General features: G+C 45.7%; 1 protein-coding gene across 1 annotated transcript; it reads left to right on the forward strand.

The window, feature by feature from the left end:
• Positions 1 to 925: 925 nt before the first annotated feature.
• LOC146182170 (lysosomal protective protein-like) lies at positions 926 to 23,043 on the forward strand. Its single transcript, XM_084575973.1, has 11 exons — positions 926 to 995; positions 2,714 to 2,891; positions 6,270 to 6,432; positions 7,092 to 7,337; positions 8,896 to 8,987; positions 11,010 to 11,109; positions 15,827 to 15,994; positions 17,740 to 17,861; positions 19,851 to 20,010; positions 21,405 to 21,524; positions 22,584 to 23,043. The coding sequence occupies exons 2-11, from the start codon at positions 2,722 to 2,724 to the stop codon at positions 22,668 to 22,670; spliced, it is 1,428 nt and encodes a 475-aa protein (XP_084432099.1). The 5' UTR covers positions 926 to 995; positions 2,714 to 2,721; the 3' UTR covers positions 22,671 to 23,043.
• Positions 23,044 to 25,114: the final 2,071 nt, after the last annotated feature.

Below are 25,114 nucleotides of genomic sequence, written 5' to 3' on the forward strand. Positions count from 1 at the left end.
CAGACCTCCGTTCGAAACGGTGCATGACGGGATTTCTCGTTCTTTCAGGCCATGACATGTAATCTATATAAGTATCCAAAACGCTACAAACACAGAGTGAAGCCGACTGCGTCGCGCATATATTGTTCCGTTCGAGCGCTTATAGAGTGGCCCTAGGAATTGCTAAAACCACGGTATGATGCCATCTTCCATTCACAGCGCAGGCACTCTGCAGGCCCATCGCGTTAAACTAGGCGGGGCGCTTACGCCACCAGCTTCGAGGGCTTGTATGGGTAACATATTTTGGCGCCTAAAAATTATTAGTAACCTGCATCGTTTCCAGGACCCTAAAGCAGAGATTTTTGATATATTAATACTACTTCATGAAGTATTAAAATGCATCTAACTTAATAAAAAGAAGCACTCTTTAACTGGTGTTAACAAAGCTTGATAACAACAGTTCTAAACTAAAGTTATTTATGTTTTTAGCATTATCTGCTTCGACTTAGTCAAAGTATTGGACCCCGTGTGCGTCTGAGAGGGAATTTGGATATCTTCGATAAATCGAGAGTTTCGATGAATCGAGTTTCAACTGCATGTGTGGAATAATAGAGGTACTAACAAAGATATTAGTGACTAAGCGAGTAGCAGAGTGTATGCACGAGAACGGGATTCTTAATAGGGGAGCCATTAACGCTGTTGCGTCATACCCTTGAGCGGAGATTAAATTACCACAAATTTGTTTTTTATATATATATTTGTTTTTTTCTCTACCATCCTTTCCGTTTCGGCCTAGTACTACGAGTGTAAGTACAGGAGTGTCTTCTCACAGCCAGCTGAGCCGGCAGTGATATGTGAACGTCGCCCTCTCACATCGCTATCTCGATCCGGCACACGCGCGCACTGACCTGTGCTGCAGTGTAAGCTAGGATATCTCCTTCAGAAAAACAACGTTGCCACTCGCTCTCAACTCCCAGGGATCACCTCTCACGGCACAGAGCTGTACCTGGAACCAGGTGGGTTCTCTCCTCTTTCAATCTGGGGCGACTGATTTTGAAAACCTTGTTCAATTTCCTGCTACATTATACAAGCTGGCTCAAAGCTACTTGCAACATTTTTTCTTTAAACACCGACGCAGGAGTTAGTGACCTCTATAAGCAGCGATGACTCAAAGGGAGTCTTCCTGAGGCGCATATATATACCACGAAGATGTAGAAACCTCCCAGAACGTGAACAAACCGAGAAATTGAACAATGAGCAACGAAGAAACGGTAGAAAAACCGTCGTTAAATTTTAAATCGCATCACTCTAACAGAGTAAAAACAGAAATTGTGGTCTCATCTCCGATGTCTATACTTTATCAAAATCTTGCGAACATATGGTAATCGGCAGCTTCAATGATCAAATCGGAAGACTCAAGGCATCTGTTACCCGGATGAGGCTTTATTGTTGGGTTGTAACAAGATAGCAAAAAAACTTAAAAGTCCAGCCTTGGTGCCTAGTGCGGAAAAAGGGAAGGAAAGGAAGAAGTTTGCCGTTGTGCCTTATGTGCACCGCCTGTCACACAATCTTAAAAATGCGGCAAAACGATATGGCATATAGGGGTTGTTTTTGATCTTATTATGATATAAGGGCCTAGCTTTCCAGTGAATACAGAAGTTTTGCTTCTGGAGGTTGTAGTGCATCCGCAACAAGTAATTAGACTGCCACAAAAAAATTACAAATTTGGATTTGGAAGCCTGCCGAGAGTGGATATGCGGTTCTAATGATTGGTATGGCGTTGCTATACAATATGCGAAAAAATTACGTCGAAGCCCTGTTTTGAGGGATTGTCCAGAATTTCCTAGTCTAATATGTGAGAAAAATATGAATTGCATATAAAAAAGTTTTGAATAAACAAGCTTGTACAGTATTTCTCAATACGTATAAGGGCTCCAGACTGTTCCATTAAACTTAAGGACGACTAGAACATTCAACTTACTCATCCAATGAATTTGTTTTCTTTTCACTTCACTGCTGACCAGAATGTGCACAAGGATACCTCAGTTATGAAGTATTTATTTCTAACATTTTCATGCTTTTCCTTCACGACTTATTATGGACTACTTGTTATATGAACTTCGGGGACTAGAATGTCCGCATCAACGAGGCAAGTCTTAACGCGCGAAATCCGTGTGGTGGAGTACGACTAAAAAGCAGTTTTCTTTTTTACCTAAGCCAATACGCCGAAGAAAAACTCTCAGGAAAGAAGTTCCCTGTTACAAACGTACTCCGCCATGCAGTCAAAAGGACTGCAGAACCGTGTAAAAAATACCCGGCAAAATATTCTGTAGTTATGTCGTAACGTGAAACCTTTTTGTAGTTTTGTGTCCTGTAGTGCTTTCCTATACTACACAAAATTCTGCTGTTACCAAAGAAATTTCAATTGTTACAACAAGTTCACGGTCAAAAACTACACAGAAGTTTATGCTGTGACAACATAAAAGTTTCTGTGCTCTTATCCGAGGCAAAAAACCCGAGACATGCTCAGGATTTTTAAAAACTAAGGATTTCCGAACGGTCGCCGCCGACGCTGCGAGCCAACGAGGCGGTATCCGTGCGTTGTCCAACAGGAAATGACTCAAAATGGGGTCGTAGGGCAGAACGGTTCTTTTCGCTTAATGGTTTCGATTTCTCCGCACTGTAATGTGCATATGGGCGTGTGTTCAGCGCGCTTTCGCTCAATTTATTTCAGGTGGGGCAATGGGGATCAGGGCACTGCTTGGGGTCTGCTGGCTGCTACCACTACTGGCACTCGGCTTCGATCCAACCGAGTGGGAGGTAACCCAGGTGCCGGGACTCTACGGAGATGTCAACTTCAAACACTATTCGGGCTTCCTGAGTGGTGCCGAGGGTCGGCAGCTGCACTACTGGTACGCACATAGGACTGTACCATATGCACGCGTTAAACGCACGCTCAATGCGTCTTTTACGCAGTTCACGCGTTTAAGGCGAAAACCTACTAGCTCAAGTAAAAAAAAAAAAGCACTCAAGGAAGCAGTTAATCAATAAATAAACAAACAAGTATTATTTCTACCGGAAAATATGAACCAATAAAATGTTCCCAAATGTCCACGGGGCGACATTCCGAAGATAATAAAAGACCACGTTTTACGGGGAGCACATGGCCCCCTTGTACACAACCAGTTTTGTGCGGCGTTCAGGCCGGGTGGAGTCATACCGTTTCGCTGCCCATTTAGCATTCATCTGCTAGTCAAGGTAGAAGCTATAGTTTGCGACAGATATTCGAAACGACGAAATATGTGCTTCAGATAAGTATATATGCATCCACCGGGAAGTGAGACAAATATATACTGCGCCTTCCTTTTCCAAGTTAAGAAAACGTCGGTGGTGGTGGTGGTGGTGGTGGTGGTGGTGACTATGGTTTATATTTGGGGTGGGGATACTGGTCACGTCTTATGTTAGCCATCTTTGTGGGCATCACTCTTGGTGACCAGGGGGAAGGGGAAGTTGGAATTAGGGGTAGGTAGGGGAGAGGAAGGCTCGCGTCTACTATTTAGGGGAAGCTTGCTCATCCCTCTGTTTTTTTTTTTAATCTCTACTAGAATTGATTGCTTTTTTACATGTGTAGTTTTATGTACAAAAAAAAAAAGACTGACGGCCGGTTTAGCATGGTAAGGCCAAATGCAAATGAGGTGCACTAGCACTTCGATTTTCACTTTGGTTTTGAATCATTCACATACTCATTAACCACATGCAACCTACCACATTATGTGAAAGACATGCATAGTCTTTGTACCACACACACACACACACACACACACACACACACACACACACACACACACACACACACACACACACACACACACACACACACACACACACACACACACACACACACACACACACACACACACACACACACACACACACACACACACACACACACACACACACACACACACACACACACACACACACACACACACACACACACACACACACACACACACACACACACACACACACACACACACACACACACACACACACACACACACACACACACACACACACACACACACACACACACACACACACACACACACACACACACACACACACACACACACACACACACACACACACACACCACACACACACACACACACACACACACACACACACACACACACACACACACACACACACACACACACACACACACACACACACACACACACACACACACACACACACACACACACACACACACACACACACACACACACACACACACACACACACACACACACACACACACACACACACACACACACACACACACACACACACACACACACACACACACACACACACACACACACACACACACACACACACACACACACACACACACACACACACACACACACACACACACACACACACACACACACACACACACACACACACACACACACACACACACACACACACACACACACACACACACACACACACACACACACACACACACACACACACACACACACACACACACACACACACACACACACACACACACACACACACACACACACACACACACACACACACACACACACACACACACACACACACACACACACACACACACACACACACACACACACACACACACACACACACACACACACACACACACACACACACACACACACACACACACACACACACACACACACACACACACACACACACACACACACACACACACACACACACACACACACACACACACACACACACACACACACACACACACACACACACACACACACACACACACACACACACACACACACACACACACACACACACACACACACACACACACACACACACACACACACACACACACACACACACACACACACACACACACACACACACACACACACACACACACACACACACACACACACACACACACACACACACACACACACACACACACACACACACACACACACACACACACACACACACACACACACACACACACACACACACACACACACACACACACACACACACACACACACACACACACACACACACACACACACACACACACACACACACACACACACACAGAGAGGGAGAGAGAGAGACCTGAGTTCGATTCAATGCCGAATTCCAAGTGGCCAAAACAATCCGGATGCCTGTTCTATGCCGTCCCCCAAAACGCGAGGTCGCGTCGATGAGTTGCACTGCATAAACCAAACAGAATCATGGCGGAGAATGTTAACACAGACTGTGCCGCTGAGAAGATAATTCGATGAGTCGTTGTATGCCGAACGAACGACAACGCGCTGCAGTGAGTGAATCGTGTTTTATCGCATCGCCGTCTCGACGGCTTCGGGCTATCAGTGCGCAGCTAGGTGGCTTATCAGCAAAGCAAGCGCACTTTTCGCGCTGTAGCAGACGACACGAATTACTGCGTCTGAGCCCTTGTGCGCATGCGCCGATTAGCTGCGGTGTGTAGCCGCTGTGGATTTCCTGACGCTCCGCTGAGCTGAACCGTGTTCCTATCTATAGTGAACGACCCTGCATGGTTTTTATTTATCACCGAGAGATATCTGAGTCTGTGCGTTGGTCCTGAAATGTAGTTCCAAGAATTGCGCCAAAATAAATGCTATATAAGGTGACAGGGGCCCAACTGTAAGGTTTTCATAAGGCAAGTTTTTCACAAAGGCAGAACCTAACCGAACACATGTCCGAAAGCCATTCCTTACTGATGCTTTGTGCTTGCTTTCAGTGTTGCTATTGTAACTCAAGCCAATAAGAGGAGCAATGCAGACTTTCTATTTTGTGTTTAATCTGCGTTATGAAAATATTGCCAAATTTCGAAGTTCTGAGCGGATATCAGTTATTCACTTCAAATATTTTAAGCATTGCAAGAAGACAATGCTATGTACAGGGGTAGTCAAAAGTTCCCAGGCCACACTGTCTTCTTCTGGCAGTATAGTGAGGCCCCTACGACAGCGCAAAGTGTCAAAATATATGTGCAGGGTACAACAAGCATTATGCTAACCTCCGAGATAATTGATTGCTTTAATGGTATTTCAATTGTCAAGATATGCCGATCAGAAGCAACACCTGCGGCCTGGGAACCATTGACTACCCCTGTACATCTAGTTTTGCTTATATTTGTGGACTACGAACCACATTGACTATGCCGAAAGTAAAGTTGCCAGTTTTTATGTCTCTCTCTTACGAAGGTTTATGGAAAGCCAGCGATCGCCATCTGACGACCCGGTGTTGTTGTGGCTGAATGGGGGGCCCGGCTGTAGTTCACTGGTCGGGGCTGTCACTGAGTTGGGCCCGTTTTCACTCGGGCCTCTCGGCGTCAACATGACCTTGAACCCTTTTAGCTGGAACAAGGTAAACTTTTGTACTCGCTTAACGCTGACTCTTACAAATGACATTCGGCGCACATTGAAGTGCGTTGTTCGCATGTTAATGCATTTTCTCAGGTGCCGATGATATTGATTCCACAAAGCAATGTTCTTGTGAAGAATAGTTAGTTCGTTACAATTCAGACAACGGCCGTGTTTTTACTTCCATAAGGTATAACACACTGACAATAAAAAAAAAAATATGACAATGACGAAGATACGACAATAAAAAAAATATAAGCGCTATTACAGTGCAAGTTTTTTTCACGCTACTGGATATGCTCCTATGATACGGTTATTCCTTATGTTAACCTCTTTGTCGGCTGTTAGTGCTTTCAGTTAACCCACGGCACGCATTCCTGGCAAGAGGCATGGCGTGCGGAAAATAAGATACTAACGGGATGTCTCGAGGAGTAACGCGAGAGGAGAGTGACACCATGCTGGCGTTACTCTCCTCTGAGAGGGTTTTTCTCAGTCTATAGTTTGGTGACAGTCAGCAGGGCCCAGAAGGAAGAATTGCGTTTAAATTTCGTGGCGTGCATCAACTCCTCGTAATTGCCGTAAGATGCCTTAATCCTTCACTTTTCAGTTTTACTGCTTTTTTTTTCGTAACGTCCTCTTTCTTCCCCCCCCCCCCCCCCCTAGGTTGCGAACGTCATATTTCTTGAATCACCGGCTGGAGTCGGTTACTCATACGACCCAAGCGGGATATATGTCACCAATGACACGAAGACTACCGAAGACAACTATCTGGCTGTGCTGGACTTCTTCGACAAGTTTACGCAATTCAAGGAGAACGATTTCTACATCACTGGCGAAAGCTACGCTGGTGTTTACATTCCTCTCCTGGCGCGGCGCTTCCTCCATGAGCCACAAGGCGTTAATCTCAAGGTAAGCATGGTCGGCTTCGTGGGCAAATTTTATACCGAAATCATTCGGGCCCAGGAATGACGCGGATGCTTTAAATCTAAAAAAAAAATTGAAAATATCCAGCTTCACATCAATATTCGCACTTGCTAGGGCATATGTGCGCCGTCATCGGGCCACACTTGATCTCTCAACTGCCCGAAGCACTCTCTCTACAACCCCATCTAGCGTCTCACTGAGTGTCCACCAGCCACACAATCACTGCATTGGCCCTACTCACCATCACCTAGTCACGGCCGCTCAATGGAGGCAAGTGAGCCTCCATTGAGCAGCCGTGACCTAGTTCATGGAGTGATCAGTTCACTTCTCACTAGTTGCACAAGACCATCTGACCCTCATGCGGCAAGGTCGCTACTAACTTAAACGCTTCAGGATGTAGTGCATTCTCTTTGTGTCTGTTTTGCAGGCATACGGCTAAATTTATAATACGATAAGTGTACTAAAAGGACGAGAATGAACAGACACAATTGCCTGCATGGAGAACAACATCGATAAAATCTCAGAAATAATGCCTTTTTTTGCTAGGATACATGTGCGGTCAATCCTCCACGTGGGTATATTCCAGTATCTAGGGGCACAGGAACAATAGAAAGTTTTAGTTTACCGTGATCCGCGATCCGCTACCGTGATCCGCCACCACGCGTTCCACTGCGCATGCCCAGATCCCTTCACCTCGATAGATGGCGCCACATACTGGAAGTCGGCACACAGAGCTACCGCGTCGGGACCAATCAGCTGGAACGCTGAGTGACTTTCTACCCACGCGCGGTAGAGAGTCACGGTGGCGGACCGCGGATCACGGTAAGCTAAATCTCTCTAATAGCTCCCTGTCCCGTCTTTTGCTGTCGCTCGACAAGCAAGGAGGCAAGAGAGGAGGTACTGACCCAACGAGTCAGCGTATACATGCTCCTCGCTCAACTGGAGAGATCAAGCCATCCTCCCTGCAGTCGAGATGACTCAACTCGACTCGACGATCGTTTAGTTCGACACTATAGCGTACACATCAGCCCGACAGCCGATTTTCAGGCCGAAAGTCCGACTTGACCCGACTTTGTAGGGTTCATTGTGATTGTGGCGGAAGCCTGGCGGAAGTTGCCGCGCGAACTGCGTGCATCCGAATATGAAGTGATATGAAAAGCTTAGCGCGAGCAGTATGTATACCTACGACCTGAAGAGTTTCTGCTACTCAGTGGGGGCGGGAAAGAAAAAGCTGATGATGGCCGGGAGCGAAAGAGACAACGCTCGTCTTGTCCACTGTATGTCCGTGTGCTAGTCATTCTTAGAACTTTGAACTTATTATTATTATTATTTTGTTTTGAGTCAGTACGAACAGTGTAGCCCAGAAACTGGTTTTATTTAAAAGTAGATGTTGTAAGTTCCGTTTTCCTCAGTACATTTAAAGTATTTTTCTACACTACTGTTAACGAAACCTAATGCTGTTTCGACAAATGATGCTATAAATCTGAAGCTGTACAAAATACAATGTATTAATCCCTGTCATTGGTGTACGTTGTTCGCGAAGGGCTTCGCCATCGGAAACGGTGCACTGGACTATGAGCTGCACGGAAAGGGCATCATCTTCTTCGGTTACTACCACGCACTTTTTGGAGACGAGTAAGCAATCTACAGCGTTTTTATTACATTGTGACAGACGTGGAGTCAGCACTCAAATACGTTGAGTTCAGTAGTGAAGCGAGGTTAGCAGTTTGCTCACAAGCTAGCTTTCCCGTTGTGAGGGCTACTGAATCAACAATCTCACAGTTGCCTACAATATTGCTGTCATGCGAGGGCAGCCACATCGGATGCGTTTTGTGGTATTTTTATCACTAAATCTATTGTGACATCCGTATACATATTACCTTCACTTTACTATCTTCCCCTCTCTTCCTTCTCCATTGTGGCGTGTCTCCAATCAGCCTCTCCGCCATTTCTGGAATTAAAACTTTCTCTTCTGCCTCCTTGAAAGAGCAGACGATGTATGTATAGGAATTAAAACTTTCTCTTCTGCCTCCTTGAAAGAGCAGCCGATGTATGTATAGTTGCGTTACCCACAGCGCCGCTACGCTTTCTCTAGCTTGTGATACCCTTTTGAGTACAGGTAGAAATAGAGGTAAAAGATGGTTCACACGATATGAAGGAGAACTGAACAAGGGTAAATGGGGTACGCCTCAGTTCGCAGGTCGAGCCAACGTTTCGACAAGTAGACTTGTCTTCGTCTTGGCCCAGACGAAGACAAGGCGTACCCCATTTACCCTTGTTCAGTTCTTCTTCATACCTTTTGGGTACAGTTACACAAACAGATGCTGGAGAAACATTTGACTCGAAATTTCACTCATTAGTAAGATGTGCAAATGCAAACTACTCTTCTAGGCTGCCCTAGCTATAGACAGCGAAAGAACCTACGAAAACCGCAGCAACCTGCAAGATGGCAAGAGAAATGCGCCCTCTTGAACTCAGTTTCACATGCTTATGCTTCATTTCACAAGAGGGTTGCCTATGGAGTGTACGCTTTTCTTGTCCAATTAAGTCTGAAGATATGGTGCCTTAAATTCTGTGTCGAACTATCACACAGAGAATTACTACAGTAATTGAACTCCAAAGTCTGCCGTTTTATTTTGAATACAAAACATTTTAAAGTGTTTTGTTCACTGGTTAAGTTATCAGATAAATTCCGCACGAATTCAGAACTTCAGAGGCTTGCCGCAATGTGGTGAGCCGCAATTTGCCCACACGGCTCCCGCACAGTCGGCTCTCCTGGGCAGCAGCTGCCCACTGGTAATAATACAACGTAATAATAATACGAGAGAATAATATGGGAGAAGGAAATAATATAATTGAAAAGTAATGGCTTAATGAAAGCAGTGCACCACAAACGGGATAAAAACAGAAGGCACGTACGCACAACAATACGCACACAAAAACTGACGCCGTCAAGCGGCCGCATAACGCACACAGCAAACTGCATGAGCAACCATGGTGATCACTGAATGCATCCAGGCTATTCGCTGCCATTAAGGCCGTCGTTACTTCAGACTATGCTACACCTGTAACCCGTCTGTTTGTACTCACCACTGGTCTACCTGTATTTGGCTCCAGTTTTTCCTATATTTTGCCCCTCGTGCCATGTTTATCGTCTGCTGCTGCCCTAAAGATTGTTTACCAACGATGCATCAAGGCACGCTGTTTAACCTCTTCCTTGTCCCAACAAATCTATGATGTTCTGTTTTTTAACACACACTGAAATTGTAGCGTGCTTAAACTTGTAGCAGTCCGGTCGCTACGAATGCCAGTTGAAACCGGGATGTTGAAGAATTGCATAACGATTGCACCACCACGGCTGCTATGGCCGCTGCTGTGTGGTGGACTAAATGTGTTGTTATTTTATAATAAACCATAGCTGTTCACACTGCCGCTGCAAACGCACGGAGCTTCCGTAGCGAACTGCATGCGTCATTGAAAGGGAAACCCTCTTGATGTGGCCAATTTCACCTGGTGATAGTCTTTCCTGACAAAGGCCAGGTTAACTCAGCAGAGTTAATCCCTCAAGGCAAAATTGCCCACCACATTGTGACCTCAGAAAAAGACCATTATGTACTGTGCTGCCAGGGATGTAATGTGAACAATATCTCTATTTAGCCTCTGGGACCAGATTACTTCCAACTGCTGCAACAACAGCATTTCTAAGGACACCTGCGATTTTGGATGGACCACCAACGACCCCCGCTGCACCGATCCGGTTTGTTTTTACTTCTTTCAATATAGAAACGGCTGTACTTGTATCGCATACAAAATAGTAGCCAGCACGGCTGTCTGCTATTTTTTATGTGATACAAGTATGGTCAGCTGCGATCGCAGGGGAAATGCTTCCTCAGTACAATGAAATGGATGTTACACAAGGGCTTTAGAAGTAGCAAAGGCGCACTGCAACTACTTGAACTAAGTGCGTCAGTTGTATAGGAACTCTAGGAGAGATAACAAGCAGTATGGACAAATCATATGGGACAATGGCATCAGTGGAAGCCTCAGTCTGCGTGCTAACTCTTTGATAGGACAATTCCTTTGTCCAGAGAACTTACCTGGACAAACACAGGCCCTCCAGAGGGGAAATTAAGTTGGCCAGTGAAATGAGGATTCATTCCGCACCTTGTTCAGGCTGGGACTTTAATCTCTTGATACAGGGCACATCTGGGCCTGAATTATACAGCTTAATTTAGCATAAGAATTTTTGAGCACAACTCATCACAAACGCAGGCCTTAAATGTTTCCAGCTTATTGTCGCACTGCAGCCCTATTCGGGTTGTGAGCTACGAGCACAGGTGTTCAAAATTTGCGTAGGGGTCTATTACCGGGTCACAGCTGCATATGCATATGCATATGCATATGTAGTTCTCACTGTGAAAAGCGCGTTACATTTCGCCGTGGATTCTACAACGTCATCCACAATAGGCATTTTTCCCCAAGCAAGAAAATTGGAGCCAACCAGGGAAGTCTGATTGGTTCTGGCATGACGATGAGGGAAGTGGGTCGGCCAATCTGCGTTCTCGAAGCCGTGGCTTTGCCGGAAGAGTTTGCGACGGAGTGTGCTGGCGGATAGCGGTTGTGTGAAGGAAAATACGGTATGAATGTGATTCTCTACTTGCTAGCGCTGTATAGTTGATCTCATGTACAGTAGAGAACACAGATCAACTATTCAGCCCCAGCAATTCAGAAAATCGTGTCTCCAACTAGCCTGCACGCAATTTTCCCTATGCTATTTATATCCAAGAAAGCGCAGAGCAGGAAGAAATATCTGCTACACTTGAGCGGAATTTAAACCCGAAGCATTGCGAGCAGATCCGATTCGCTTGGCGGTGGTCTGAACCACTCCACTATCGCCACATTTGTTTTCCCCGCGTGTTAAACTTCCTCAAGCACTATGCCTTGAGGATTGCTTTCTTATATTTTCAGCCGCAGTGGGTGGTAGAAATTTATTGTAACGCGGACCACTTTCAGGGAGCTCGTTGTGGTGTCGTCGTCTCCACCTAGCCGGACACTCCGTTGTCCCCACAGACTGCGGAATCGGCATCGTGAGAAGCACCGCCATTTCCAAAGTGACGAGAATGAGATAGCCCCGTCAAGGTGGTGCCGTGGTAAGACGCCCGGCTACGGTGCCGGTGGGGGTGGTGGTGGTGAAAACTTTTATTGTCCGGAAGAGGCGACACCGGAGCTCCGGCACCGCTCGCAGGCGTCCAGGGAGCCCGATGTCACCCCAAGAGGCAGGGGCTAGTAGACAAAGCGGTTCGCCGCTTCGGTTGCCAGACGGACAATGTTGACCTGTGTCGCCAGGTCTTCGCTATGAAGCGCGGTCTCCCATGCTTCTGCGTCCTTGAATAAATTGTAGCCCGGGGAGTGGCTGCACTCCCAGAGGATATGTTTTAAAGTTCCTATATCGCTACAGAATCTGCAGAATTGGTCCTCCGGATTTCCAGTTTGCGTGAGGTATCTCCATCTGGGAGACATGTGGTTCTTGGCTTGCAGGCGGCGCCAGGTGACTGCCTCTGTGGATGTGAGGGACCTATCTGGGGGTGGATATTTCCGCCGTCCTAACTTGTAGTGCTCAATGACTTCGTTGTAGGTCGCGAGCGTCTCGACCTTAAAGTTAGGTTGAGGCCGGCGTCCCCCTTGGTTTGCATGCGCGTCTAGCTTAGCTATAGTCGTGGGATTGTTTCCTGTTTTGCTTATGACCATGCCCAGAATTCGGATCTCATCTACTTGCACAATTTCTTTCCCGTTCAATTCTATCGAGATTCTGGGAGGAGATGCGTTGGCTGTCCTCGTCCGAGGCCTGATGATTAGTAGTTCCGGGGAGCAGCTCAGCCCCTTATTTTTGACATAGAGGTCTATGATGTCGGCTGCCCGCTGGAGCCTTTCCTCGATAGACGCATCACTGCCCTCATTGAGCCAAACGTTGACGTCGTCTGCGTAGACGCTCGTTTTTAGACCTTCGATGCTTCCTAATTTGCGCGGGAGGTCTTTCATAACTAGATTAAATAGGAAGGGGGATAAGATGGCCCCTTGTGGGGTGCCCCTGTTTCCTAATTTAATCTCTTCCGAGCTGAGGCTCTGCATATGCAGAGTTGCTGTTCTGTCTTTGAGAAATGATTTAACGTAATCAAAGGTCCTCTTCCCTACGCTAATATCTGACAGGCCGTCAAGGATTGCCGAGTGGCTGACATTATCAAACGCTTTGGTTAAGTCTATGCCCAATATTGCTCTTGTATCTTTGGTCTTTTGTTTGTCTATTTTTGAGCCTTAGCATGGTATGAGCGCTAAGGTGTGGTCTGAAACCTACCATCTCGTGGGGCCCGATGCTGTTCTCTTCCGCGAATCGAATTAGTCGCGTCTTAATTACCTTCTCCATTAATTTGCCTAGACACGAGGTCAGTGAAATTGACCTGAGATTTTCTATACCCGGGATATCGCCATTCTTATGGATTAAAATTATGTTGGCATGTTTCCAGTGTTTAGGGACGTCCCCGGATTCCCAAACTTTGTTAGAATATCCTGTAAGGTGAACTATAGAGTTGTCGTCTATGTTCCTAAGCATGCCGTAGGTTATCTTGTCTGGCCCAGGTGCTGTGTTTCTTTTGAGGTCAAAGAGCGCAGCTCTGACCTCTGCTACTAGAATGGGTTCGTCTAGTAGCGGATTCTCCGCCCCCTGATATTCTTTATCCACTGCCGGGAATGCGGGGCCTATATATATGTCTTTAAGTCGGTCGATGAGCTGTTCATCGGTTCCGTCAAATTTGTATCTGGCCTTGATTTGCTCAATGTTGGCGTGGGTTTTGGTGTTGGTGGGGTCTATGAGGTGACGCAGCATCCGCCACGTGTTGGGATGGCTCGTATTCTTCTCTAGCTCGTCGCATTTTTGATCCCACCTTTTCTCTTCTGGTTTGAATGCGTAGCTCTCTATTTCTCTATTGTGCTCGGCTATTTTCTTCCTGAGTTTCCTGTTCCATTTCTGGCGCTTTAGCTTATTCTCGAGAATTGTTTTTCGCGGTTCCACATATTTCTAAGTTTGTTGTCTAATGGGAATGGGAGGTCATAGTACCTGAGTTCTATTCCGACCCCCGGGGGCTGCGCTGCGTTGCTGTGCAGGCGAAACAACGTTGGGCGAAACGAAGAGGCGTCCGTGTGCTATGCGATGTCAGTGCACGTTAAATATTTCCAGGTAATCGAAATTATTCCGTAGCCCTCCACTACGGCATCCCTTTCACTCCTTCCGCTTTCACTCCCACCTTCCTTACGGAGCGGTTCAGGTGTCCACAGAACAAATGTACCAATACTGCACCTTTCCTTTCCAGTGAACTAATTATTATTATTATGATTGAGATACTTATTAAGAACCTAATCAAGGAATATTAAAATGAATAAAAATTAATTTTATTACCTTTAGTCTAATTCATTTATGTTTAATCGAGGCTAACCAAAAAGGGTGCAGCCTAAATTGAGGACCACGCAGAGAAATGCAGAATAGAAAATGGTAGGTGTAACGTTATGATACAGGAAGCGTTCAGAGCATCAAGAAACAAACTCTAGTTAACGGCATTCTATGGGAAATAAAGAAGAAATTGGCATGGGTAGGACATGTAATGCGGAGGGCGGATAACCAATGGCTGCTATGGTAATGAATATGATTCTAAGGAAACGCAAGTTTACCAGACGGCGCCAGAAGGTTAGGTGGGCGGATGAGGTTAAGTTAGCAGGGGTGTCAAGTGGGCGCAGCTATCACAGGAGACGGTTAACTGGAAGGATATGGGAGAGGCCTTAATTTGCCCCGCAGTGGGTGTAATCAGGCTAATAATGATCACGCTTACCGCCTTACAGCGTGAGCTCACTCATTATCAGGCAACACGGCATGCGCGCTGTTTCACTCCGCGGCGATCTGTTCACGCTCCATCATTCATGGTCGCCAACTTTTTGACGCGGTACCAATAGCAGTCCACCGGCTCCTCCGGCGACGCCAAGCCTTCCTTTCATGGCGGTTGACGATGTATAGTCTAGTGGGAAATGAGTTGGAATCTAATCCAAAACCGCAGCTTTGTCTGATTTACATGCAATGCTGGTAAGCTAAACTCGATTTTTTGTTTAACTGCTCAGCTGTATATTTCTTTACAACTGATTTATACATAATACTTCGCTAGCTGGATTACAAACCAAGAAACACCTCTAGTCTGAGAGGACAGTAGGTTCGCATCCTTACAATGAAAAGAGAGAGAGAGAGAGAGAGAGAGAGAGAGAGAGAGAGAGAGAGAGAGAGAGAGAGAGAGAGAGAGAGAGAGAGAGAGAGAGAGAGAGAGAGAAAGAAAGCACTAAGAACAATGAAGAACAATTCTTGTTTCAATATGCGGAGCGATTTAAACTCGCCGTATTCTCCCTGCTGATGTGTTTCTTTTTTCTTTTTTTTCTTGCAGGTTAACATCGCCTACGACATTTACTTGAACAGTGGTCTGAATTTGTACAATCTGTACGTGCCGTGTGGTACTGTGGAAGGCATGTCCCTGTGCGCACGCCACCCAGAGTTCACCAGCCAGTACACAAGCAGGGAGTTGCTGAGAAAGATGCTGAGCCTGTCAACGTCGGTAAAGGGCGTTTCACTCGTATGCATTGTGTGTAAGAGGAGGCGCGTTTCTGCCCTTTGCAAAACATGCCGCTTCAGTGAGTTGGGGTGTAAGAGCCTGTATCTGTTCAGTTCAGTCGTTCAGTCGTGTCCGACTCTTCGTGACCCTATGGACCATATCACGCCACGCTTTCCGGTACCTCACTATCTTCCTAACATCACATAACTTCATCTGCAGCGCCTCGAGAATGCCATCTAACCATCGCGTATAGCCTGTATAGTGGTGCAGTTAAAGCCGAATCCAACCAAAGCTGAATCGAAATGAGGCTTACAGCCTTGGCATAGGCTATCATAGCACGTAGCTTCGAAAGCAACAGGAGGAGAGAGGGCTTATTATTGAAATGGTCTTCAAAGTATGCATATGCACAGATGCTTTCGTAAACTTCTACGTCTTTGTAAATGGTGCAAGTCACGCTCGTATATTGGGTGTTTAGGCGAACGCTTTCAGAAAGACCTAAATATGATTCGAAATAAAATGAAACGTTTTAGGAGGAAATCAAGTATTACAGCTAACTAAACTTAACTAAATAACCTGGCATTTAACGCGACTTTGTGGTTAATTCCAGTTGTGAGTTTCAACCTGAGATCGGACGATGTTGTATACATTCTGAAACGGAGAAGTGGCCATATTCTAAGTTCTGCAGGGCAAATTTTGGTGCTGACTTCTGCAGGAAACAGAAATTAAGCTCGCGAGACGCGCAAGAACTCCGATGTCGTAAGCGAAACTCACTAATTTTTAGCTATTTAACTGCTTAATTATTATGGTTTTATCAGTAAATGATATGGCCTGCGCGACTGACTGTTTGTATTTATTTATTTATCTATCTGATACTGCCAACTGCCTCTTGGCAGTCCAGGCAGGAGTGAGTAAGTACAGGAAAGACAGGTCAAAGTCGGCACTACAAATCAAGGTAAACAAGAATGTGAGTGACAAGAAAGCATAAGGAAATGGCTTGCAATACAGATTATTGCGTGAGCAAAAGCAGCTTATACAAAATTACAAAAAAGAGAATTAAAAGGAACACACACACACACACACACACACACACACACACACACACACACACACACACACACACACACACACACACACACACACACACACACACACACACACACACACACACACACACACACACACACACACACACACACACACACACACACACACACACACACACACACACACACACACACACACACACACACACACACACACACACACACACACACACACACACACACACACACACACACACACACACACACACACACACACACACACACACACACATCTGCATCTGCATTTGCGTTTCAGCCTTCCTCTGAGTAGAAAGTTTTGAAAGTATTATTGACGCTTCCATTAATTCCGGCCATGCAGTGTTGTGAAAGGGTGGTAAAAGCCGACTGTTCTAATTCAAAAGAAAGTACTAATAGTCTGGCTCGTGACTACTAGTGTATATGACGATTGTAAGACATGGGTATCTGCCTTTCTGTTGCACTGGGATCCGTGACATTGATACCATTATTTGGCAATCTTAAGCCATGCCAAACGTGTCACATATTTTTATTAAGCCATAACAGGCATTTATGAAGCAAGCTTATTTCTATTAAGAATTTGCACAAGCTTTGTACAATTCTGCCTGCCTAATAGCGAGGACACAGCGAAAGAACGAAACACACTGAGCTGATATTTGGCGATTGCAGAGCAAAAACAGCGCCAGCCCCAACTGCTACAACCAAGACAATTTGCTACTTTACTTCAATCGACTTGACGTCATTGAAGCCCTTCACGTCCAGGAGACTCCAATGCGATGGGTGCCGTGCACGTGAGTGCATGTATTTTGAACACTTCATTTTTTGCAAAATATTTTTGGTAGGGATCATTAAAGCCAAGAGCAGAGATTGGTCTTTTTCGTACAATAACTGCTGCGCAAAGTCAGCGCGAAAAGCTTTTACTCGACGCCGTAACGGTCCCGTATGACAGAAAACGAGTGAGGCTGATGCCCTTGCTGTAGCCCGAATATCCTGATTCGTCGGAAGTGTCAGGCCGTTACAGTCTCGGGATCTCGCGCACAAAACTAATTAAAACTAACTAAAGAGAAATGTTACATGCAATGAGAAATAAAGGTAACGCACATCATTAACTAAATTTAGAAATGATTTGATTTCGCAAAGAAAAAATTTTAGAATTCGAGGCTTCAGGCATGATTTGAACCCCTGACTTTCGTTGCGACCTAGAGACGCTGGCTATAGAGGAGAACCGTGGGTTTATATATGAGTCGTGTTGCCCTTTCGCGCAAAGTGGAATCTTAGGAATACACGCTAATGAGTAGGTGTGTAACTATAAAGGACTGCAGGCAGCTATCGCGCCATATCCTTAAGGCCATATCCGCATTTGTAAGTTCGTGCGGCACCGCTATTTTGCGAGCGACAACTGTTAAATGCCGTGCCGATGTAAAATATTTGCCCATTCTCCTCTTTACGAAGTCTCACTGATTACTGGCGTGCTGGCGCGCCCGACAACGAAGAAGTTGGTCGCTGTTTTCGTGGTACTCTACGCCTGACGCTCTGCTGCAAGTTCTTCCTGAGCAGCTGGAACCATCTGGCTCGCCTGAATAGACACACCCCTACAATCATTACTTTCAACACTATCTTCTTTATCGTCAACGTCTTTACTTTCAACGTTTGCACCCTCATCATCCACAACGAACGCTTTAACTAATGCAAACACTGTGCGGTGGTCATTGCAATAGTTTGCAATGGAACAAATTTTGTCAATCTTCGGATATCTACCACGATGGAGGAAATGTGAAAACACCAAGTTAGAGTAGTTGTCCATTGTTTTCTGCGCGCGTCTGAGGTGTCTCCCGACTGAAACGTTTCCTATGTATTCTCTTTCCGCACATCTCGGCATCGAGTAACAAGCCGCCTGTGGAGCATCAGGAGGACCTAGATTTAGCCACACCCTAATCTATCAGAGAAATCGTCCATCGCATCCTCATTTGAAATAGATCTCCTCGAGAAGAATGGTTTCCTACCACCCGAATGTGTCTGCGACCAGTGGTTCCCGATACGTATTCGCGTATACCAACGTGAAATGTGACAATTCTGGAGCCTCAATGGCTGAAGGTGCGACTACCATGCATACGCAACCAACTGATCGTCCGACACCCCTGAAGACTTTCTACCACCACCAATAGGCAACAATTTTAGCCGAATTATCTATACAAACGGTACCCGGATGTTGTCTGGAGAGATTGTATATAGCGCAATCGATACTAAGTATATATTGTAGGGGTGTGTGTATTCAAGCGAACCAGATGGATCCAACTGCTCAGGAAGGACTTGCAGCAGAGCGTCAGGCGTAGCGAACCACGAAAACAGAGACCAACTTCTTCGCCCTCGGGCGCGCCAGCGCGCGATGCGTGGCAGCGGCTATAACGGCGAAGATGGCGAAGATTGCCACACTATACACATCATATATTTAGCTACGAGACGTCAGCCTGATCGCGCGCGCGCGCACGCACGCACGCACGCACGCACGCACGCACGCACGCACGCACGCACGCACGCACGCACGCACGCACGCACACACACACACACACACACACACACACACACACACACACACACACACACACACACACACACACACACACACACACACACACGCGCACACACGCACACACACACACACACACACACACGCACACACACACACACGCACACACACACACACACGCACACACACACACGCGCGCGCGCGCGCAGTTTTTAGTGAACTGAATCTCAGTTACTTTTTGGTTTCTTCACAGAGACATCTTGAACTATACTCAACAGCATGAGAGCATGCGGGAAGTGGTCCGAGAGTTGATCGACACTGGACGCCTCAGGACACTTGTCTACAACGGCGATGTGGATATGGCCTGCCCTTTCCTTAGCAACGGCTGGTTCGTTCGCAGCCTCGGAGTGGAGGTAATTTAATCCTCAACAACGGGCGAAGATCGCTTGAGTGTTTAATATTGGCTGCAAGTTATGCAACTTGCAGACATGAAGCAGTAGTTAATGGACTAGAAGGAAAACTGCATCGAAGTTCGTGGTCGTTAGAAATCGATTGTATGACTTCATGGGGCTGTGAGCTGTTTGCTAGGCAGAAAAAGGTGCACGTCACACTGAAAATTTTCAATTTGAGAATCTATCTTTTGCTTCGCCTACTCGACGCAAACAAAACCATAAGGTCAAAGCAGAATAAGGTTCTGTGGTCACTGCTCGAACAAGAATTATGGTGTAACCTAGCCGCAGGGCTCCGCGTAAAAAGAAACAAAAAATCTACTCACGCCATCATTCCCGGTTTCGAAAACTGCCATTGGTGGTGATGCATGCATTTTATTTCTCCAACATTATAATGCACAAAAAGTTTCAATTTGAGCGAATGTAGCCTCACTGTGTATAGAACATGCTAATAATTCGATGCAAGCGAACTTTAATACGTCCTTGGGGTATCCTTAAAATAGGGCCCCTTGGCATTGTTGTCAGTACCTCGACATCAGAAATGCTGCCAAGAAATAAGAAGACAATACCTGCACTTCGTTGCTAACAGCACACCCTATATTCGGAGAGCTGCCTCTTTAGCTGTCCAAAATAACTGAGTTTTTAAGGACACCACCAGTGCTCTATGACACGGGGATTTTGAACACTGAACTTGGTATTATTTGTTATGTCCAAAGGTACGAGGGCAGTACATCCAGCTCACAGAATTCCTGGGTTTTCTTGTACAAAGAAGTGAGGATACAGTACTTTAGGTCAGTGGTTAGAGCTTGTCACTTCATTAACATGGTCCTAACTGGACCTGACATGCAGTCAGGTCTAAGACGTCACCAAAAAAATTACATTTTCTTAAAGGGCCAACCACTGATGTAATTATACAAAAGGCTCATATAGTTAGTCAGGATTTTAGGTTTTATGTTTTGCTTTAATACAATGGTAGTACTTATATGTCGCTAAAACATACTTGTTATAAAAGAATATGGCAAAATTTAATGCAAGCGTTTGTGATGGTGCAGTTTACTGTTATCTATATATTAATAGAGTACTCCTTACCCTTTATATGTTTACCTGCTCTCTCAAGCACTTCCGTCAAGAGTGCATTTTAATACAGAAAATCTAATCGCAGATTTTCACGCGGTCTCTCCATTTTTGCCCGCGACTGTACATTCACATGGTGAAGGGTCATACCCTTGCGCATTGTCCACAATACTCTTCGATGCCTTGCACCCCTGTCAATTCTGCATTCAAGGATTCAATAGAAATTATTGTGACGATTACGCATGGACATGGTTGTGCAGCTCGCTTTTGTTTTCCTCAAAAAGCCCACCTCTGCGTACAAGATGTGGCACACCGGCAATGAGACTACTGCGGTTCCTGCAGCTCCTGTTATCTCTGGATTCGTCCAGACCTTCACAAAGAACGTCACGTTCACCACCGTTCTGGTAATATTTTTGGTTTTTCTTAGTCACAGCAATGCTATTTAAAAAGGTAAAACAGCGCAGAACACGGGACGAGGAAGAAGAGCGTTGTGCAGTCGTGTTTTCTCGTCTCGGGTTCTTCTTAAGTATGGTTTATCAACTTTACCAAGCCACCTCCTTAACACAGTTATGCCGACAATTTCTGAAATGTTCCTCTGAAGCTTTTGATAAAATTAAACATCTCTAAAACGAAACTGACTCTAAAGAATATGTATACAGTTCAACCATGTTACAACGAAGTGAAAAGTCTGTGCCGATTACTTCTATAGCCCGTGCTTACTTTGAAAGTAACTATAGCCTGCCGGCGGACTTACCTACTTGCTTTGAAGACCGAGGACAACATGTATACGGCTTCTTCGCGTGGCATGCAGTGCTCAAAATCTAAATTGCATTTTATTTCACAATAAATAAACATTGACGAATTTGGCATTTTATGGCACGAAAGCATGAATAAACTCACTTTACGCAAAAAAGTCCGCTATTTGTTTCTGTGAGCCTTCTTCAAGAGAAACTGCTTTCCCAGGCGAAAAGCAAGGCTGGCATGTGCTTTGCTTTGTGATATTAGTGCGCGTTAAAGAACCCCAGGTGGTCGAAATTTCCAGAGCCCTTCACTACGGCGTCTCTCACTACGTGAGTCGCTTTGGGACGTTAACAGCAGCCATCATATCGAAGCCGTCAGCGCAGCCAATCTACTGCATCCAACGACTGCGACGACGTCTGTATGTAGAATTCGCAGGATAGTGCCCACTCCTCGGCCCCTTCGTCGCTGCTCTCATCAAATGATCGGGTTAAAGAGGTTACGATGCTTTCATTGGTTAACCCTTCCATAGTTTCTGTGTCCGCATCAGAACTCACTTAGTCAAATAACGATACTCCGTCAACCACGATACCAGCACTTGGTAAGGAATATGCGCGGTCGGCCTAACTTATGACATATTTCGACAGGAAAAGTCAATAAGCTAACGTTGAGTGATGCGCGGAGTCGCTAAGCTTGATTCTCCCAATTTTATTTTGTCTTTCTAGGGCGCCGGTCACAAAGTTCCAATGGACAAGCCAGCCGCAGCTCTACACATGATTACAAGCTTCCTTTCGCAAACACCCTTGGAATAGTCAGTCCCGCACATCAATCTCAGCCAGACCCTCAAGAAAGCTAAACGGGGACCAAGACTGGATTAAAATCATTCAATGACTTCACTGATGATCATCTCAATGACTCGATCTTCAACCTAACTTCCCAAAATTAAAGAAAATCGATAAAAATTGTGGACGTTCAACTACTTAAACAAAGACTCAAGAGCGTTAGCCATCGGCAGCAACTTCGATCTTGGCTCGCTTCCGGGCTTGGCTAGTCTGGCTTTTCGTCATTCGATGGCCTCCACAGCTTGCCTGCCACAGCTGTTGTCTCTGCCTTTAGCGGGATGGCGTATGGGTATGGCGTGTTTACCTAGCCTACTGAAGGAGCGACGCAATGGAAGTTCATGAAGACGACAATGTTCATTGTACAGCGCGAGAGTGTTTTGTTAGAACGTGATCAAGACAACGATGTTTACTGCATAACGCGAGAGTGTGCTGCATTTTTACATGAGGCATGATCGCCTGCAAAGATATAGTACTGTCGTGCCTGGGCACGACAATTAAGACGACGATGTTTGCTGCACTGCACGTGACTTCAAAGTCACAACTGCACCATTCGCGGATCTTGAGGTTTGTGTATGGGAGGAGTAGTGCATACGCTCTAAATTAGTCATTACGCACTTTCGTTTGAAGATGCTCGATGTAACAAAGTACTGTCGTGCCTGGGCACGGCAATTAAGACGACGATGTTTGCTGCACTGCACGTGACTTCAAGGTCAAAACTGCACCATTCGCGAATTGTGTATGGGAGGAGTAGTGCGTACGCTCTAAATTAGTCATTACGCATTTTCGTTTGAAGATGCTCAATGTTACAAAGTACTGTCATGCCTGGGCACGGCAATTAAGACGACGATGTTTGCTGCACTACGCGTGACTTCAAGGTCACAATTGCACCATTCGCGGATCTTGAGGTTTGTGTATGGGAGCAGTAGTGCGTACGCTCTAAATTAGCCATTACGCATTTTCGTTTGAAGATGCTCGATGTAACAAAGTGTTGCAAGCTGCACTGGCAAGCGATATACGCACGCAACTCACACAATATGTCTGGGACTAAGAGCTCGCCATGTTCGGTTCTTACGTTACCGCGCATATGAGAGCGCGCATAGAAGGGGGGACAAAACAGCGTCGATGCTGGCCCAAATCAGCAAGCGTCTGTGCATGCGTTCATGAAACCTTTTGTTGCAAACTTCTGCGATCGGTGCATTCAGTTATCATCATCAGCAGCAGCCTGACTATACCCACTGCAGGGCGAAGGCCTCTCCCATATTTCTCTAATTAACCCGGTTCTGTGCTAGCTGCATCCACTTGACCCCGCATTCAGTTAAGCTAACAGACTCTAAACTTAAACCTAAACCTAACCTAACATAAACCTTAGCATTCAGTTAAGCTAAGGTTCATTTGTTGCCGATATTGACCGTTCAAAAATATATACATTACCATTCACAGCATCATATCTAACTCGCACGCGGCCAGTACGTTGCCGATACCCTTAAAATCGTCAAGCAAGTCGAAAAGAATCATAACTTCGTTTTCCTTAAAGCGAAACCTTCTGTTGTGGCTGTGCAACAACAGTTTCTGCTCTCTTCTGTCAGTCTGTCCGTCTTTGTCTTTTTATCTCTCAGTCTGTCGTTCTCTGTCTGTTGGACCGTCTGTCCGTCTGTCGGTCTCTCTGTCTGCCTTTAGGTATGTTGGTCTGTCTGTCCTTCGTGTGTCTGTTAAGGCCCGTTTAAGGTCTTTAAGGTCTGTCAGTCTGTCCAGTCATCCTCACGAGCATGCCACTGTCGAGTGGTAGCTGGCAGGGCACATGACCGGGCATTGATTGATCGGCAGGCTGTATGCGTCGTTTCGAGCCAACCTTTTGAATCCGGAGTCAGACTCGCTAATCCTAGTACATAAAGACGCGTTTATATGGCTTTATTAAAGCGGTGCTTTCTTCGTCACTTTTGCCAACTTGGGCAGCATACATCGTGTGATACCTCAACTTAAATAAGCCAAAACTGAGGATTAACTAAGTTCGCTTAGCTTAACTTAAGAACTAAGAAATTAAGGGCACCCCCTTTTAAATGATGTAGTGGAAGTTGTCATCATGCTCACCTTTTTTCCACCCGTCCATCCATCCATCTCCTCAATGTTTATAGGATTCCACCATGCCTGGTTTCCATAAAAACTTCGATGACGGCCGTTGTATGCCACAAAGCGGCGAGTGGGACAACGGCACGCGTAACTGACACCTCAGTGGCAGGTCCCCTCCCCCATATCGTCTATGATGTGCTATTTCCTCGTATGACATCATTAAAGGACATCCACGGGATTGTTTTTATTATAACTTTATTGCGCCCAAACTCGGCAGTGGGCGAGTGAAATAGGTTTGTTTTCGCTTGACCCTTTTATTTTGAATTTTCAAGGTGAAATAACCTTCG

The sequence above is a fragment of the Amblyomma maculatum genome, chromosome 8, assembly GCF_055883805.1.
Source record: "Amblyomma maculatum isolate TAMU_Amacu chromosome 8, ASM5588380v1, whole genome shotgun sequence".
In the NCBI taxonomy this organism is placed as follows: domain Eukaryota; kingdom Metazoa; phylum Arthropoda; class Arachnida; order Ixodida; family Ixodidae; genus Amblyomma; species Amblyomma maculatum.

Bases quoted from the DNA above. Each gene is read 5' to 3' on its own strand.
- LOC146182170 (XM_084575973.1), top strand. From the start codon at position 2,722: ATGGGGATCAGGGCACTGCTTGGGGTCTGCTGGCTGCTACCACTACTG. The intron at 7,338-8,895 runs GTAAGCATGGTC...TTGTTCGCGAAG, and splicing joins CACAAGGCGTTAATCTCAAG to GGCTTCGCCATCGGAAACGG. The intron at 21,525-22,583 runs GTAATATTTTTG...TTGTCTTTCTAG, and splicing joins TCACGTTCACCACCGTTCTG to GGCGCCGGTCACAAAGTTCC.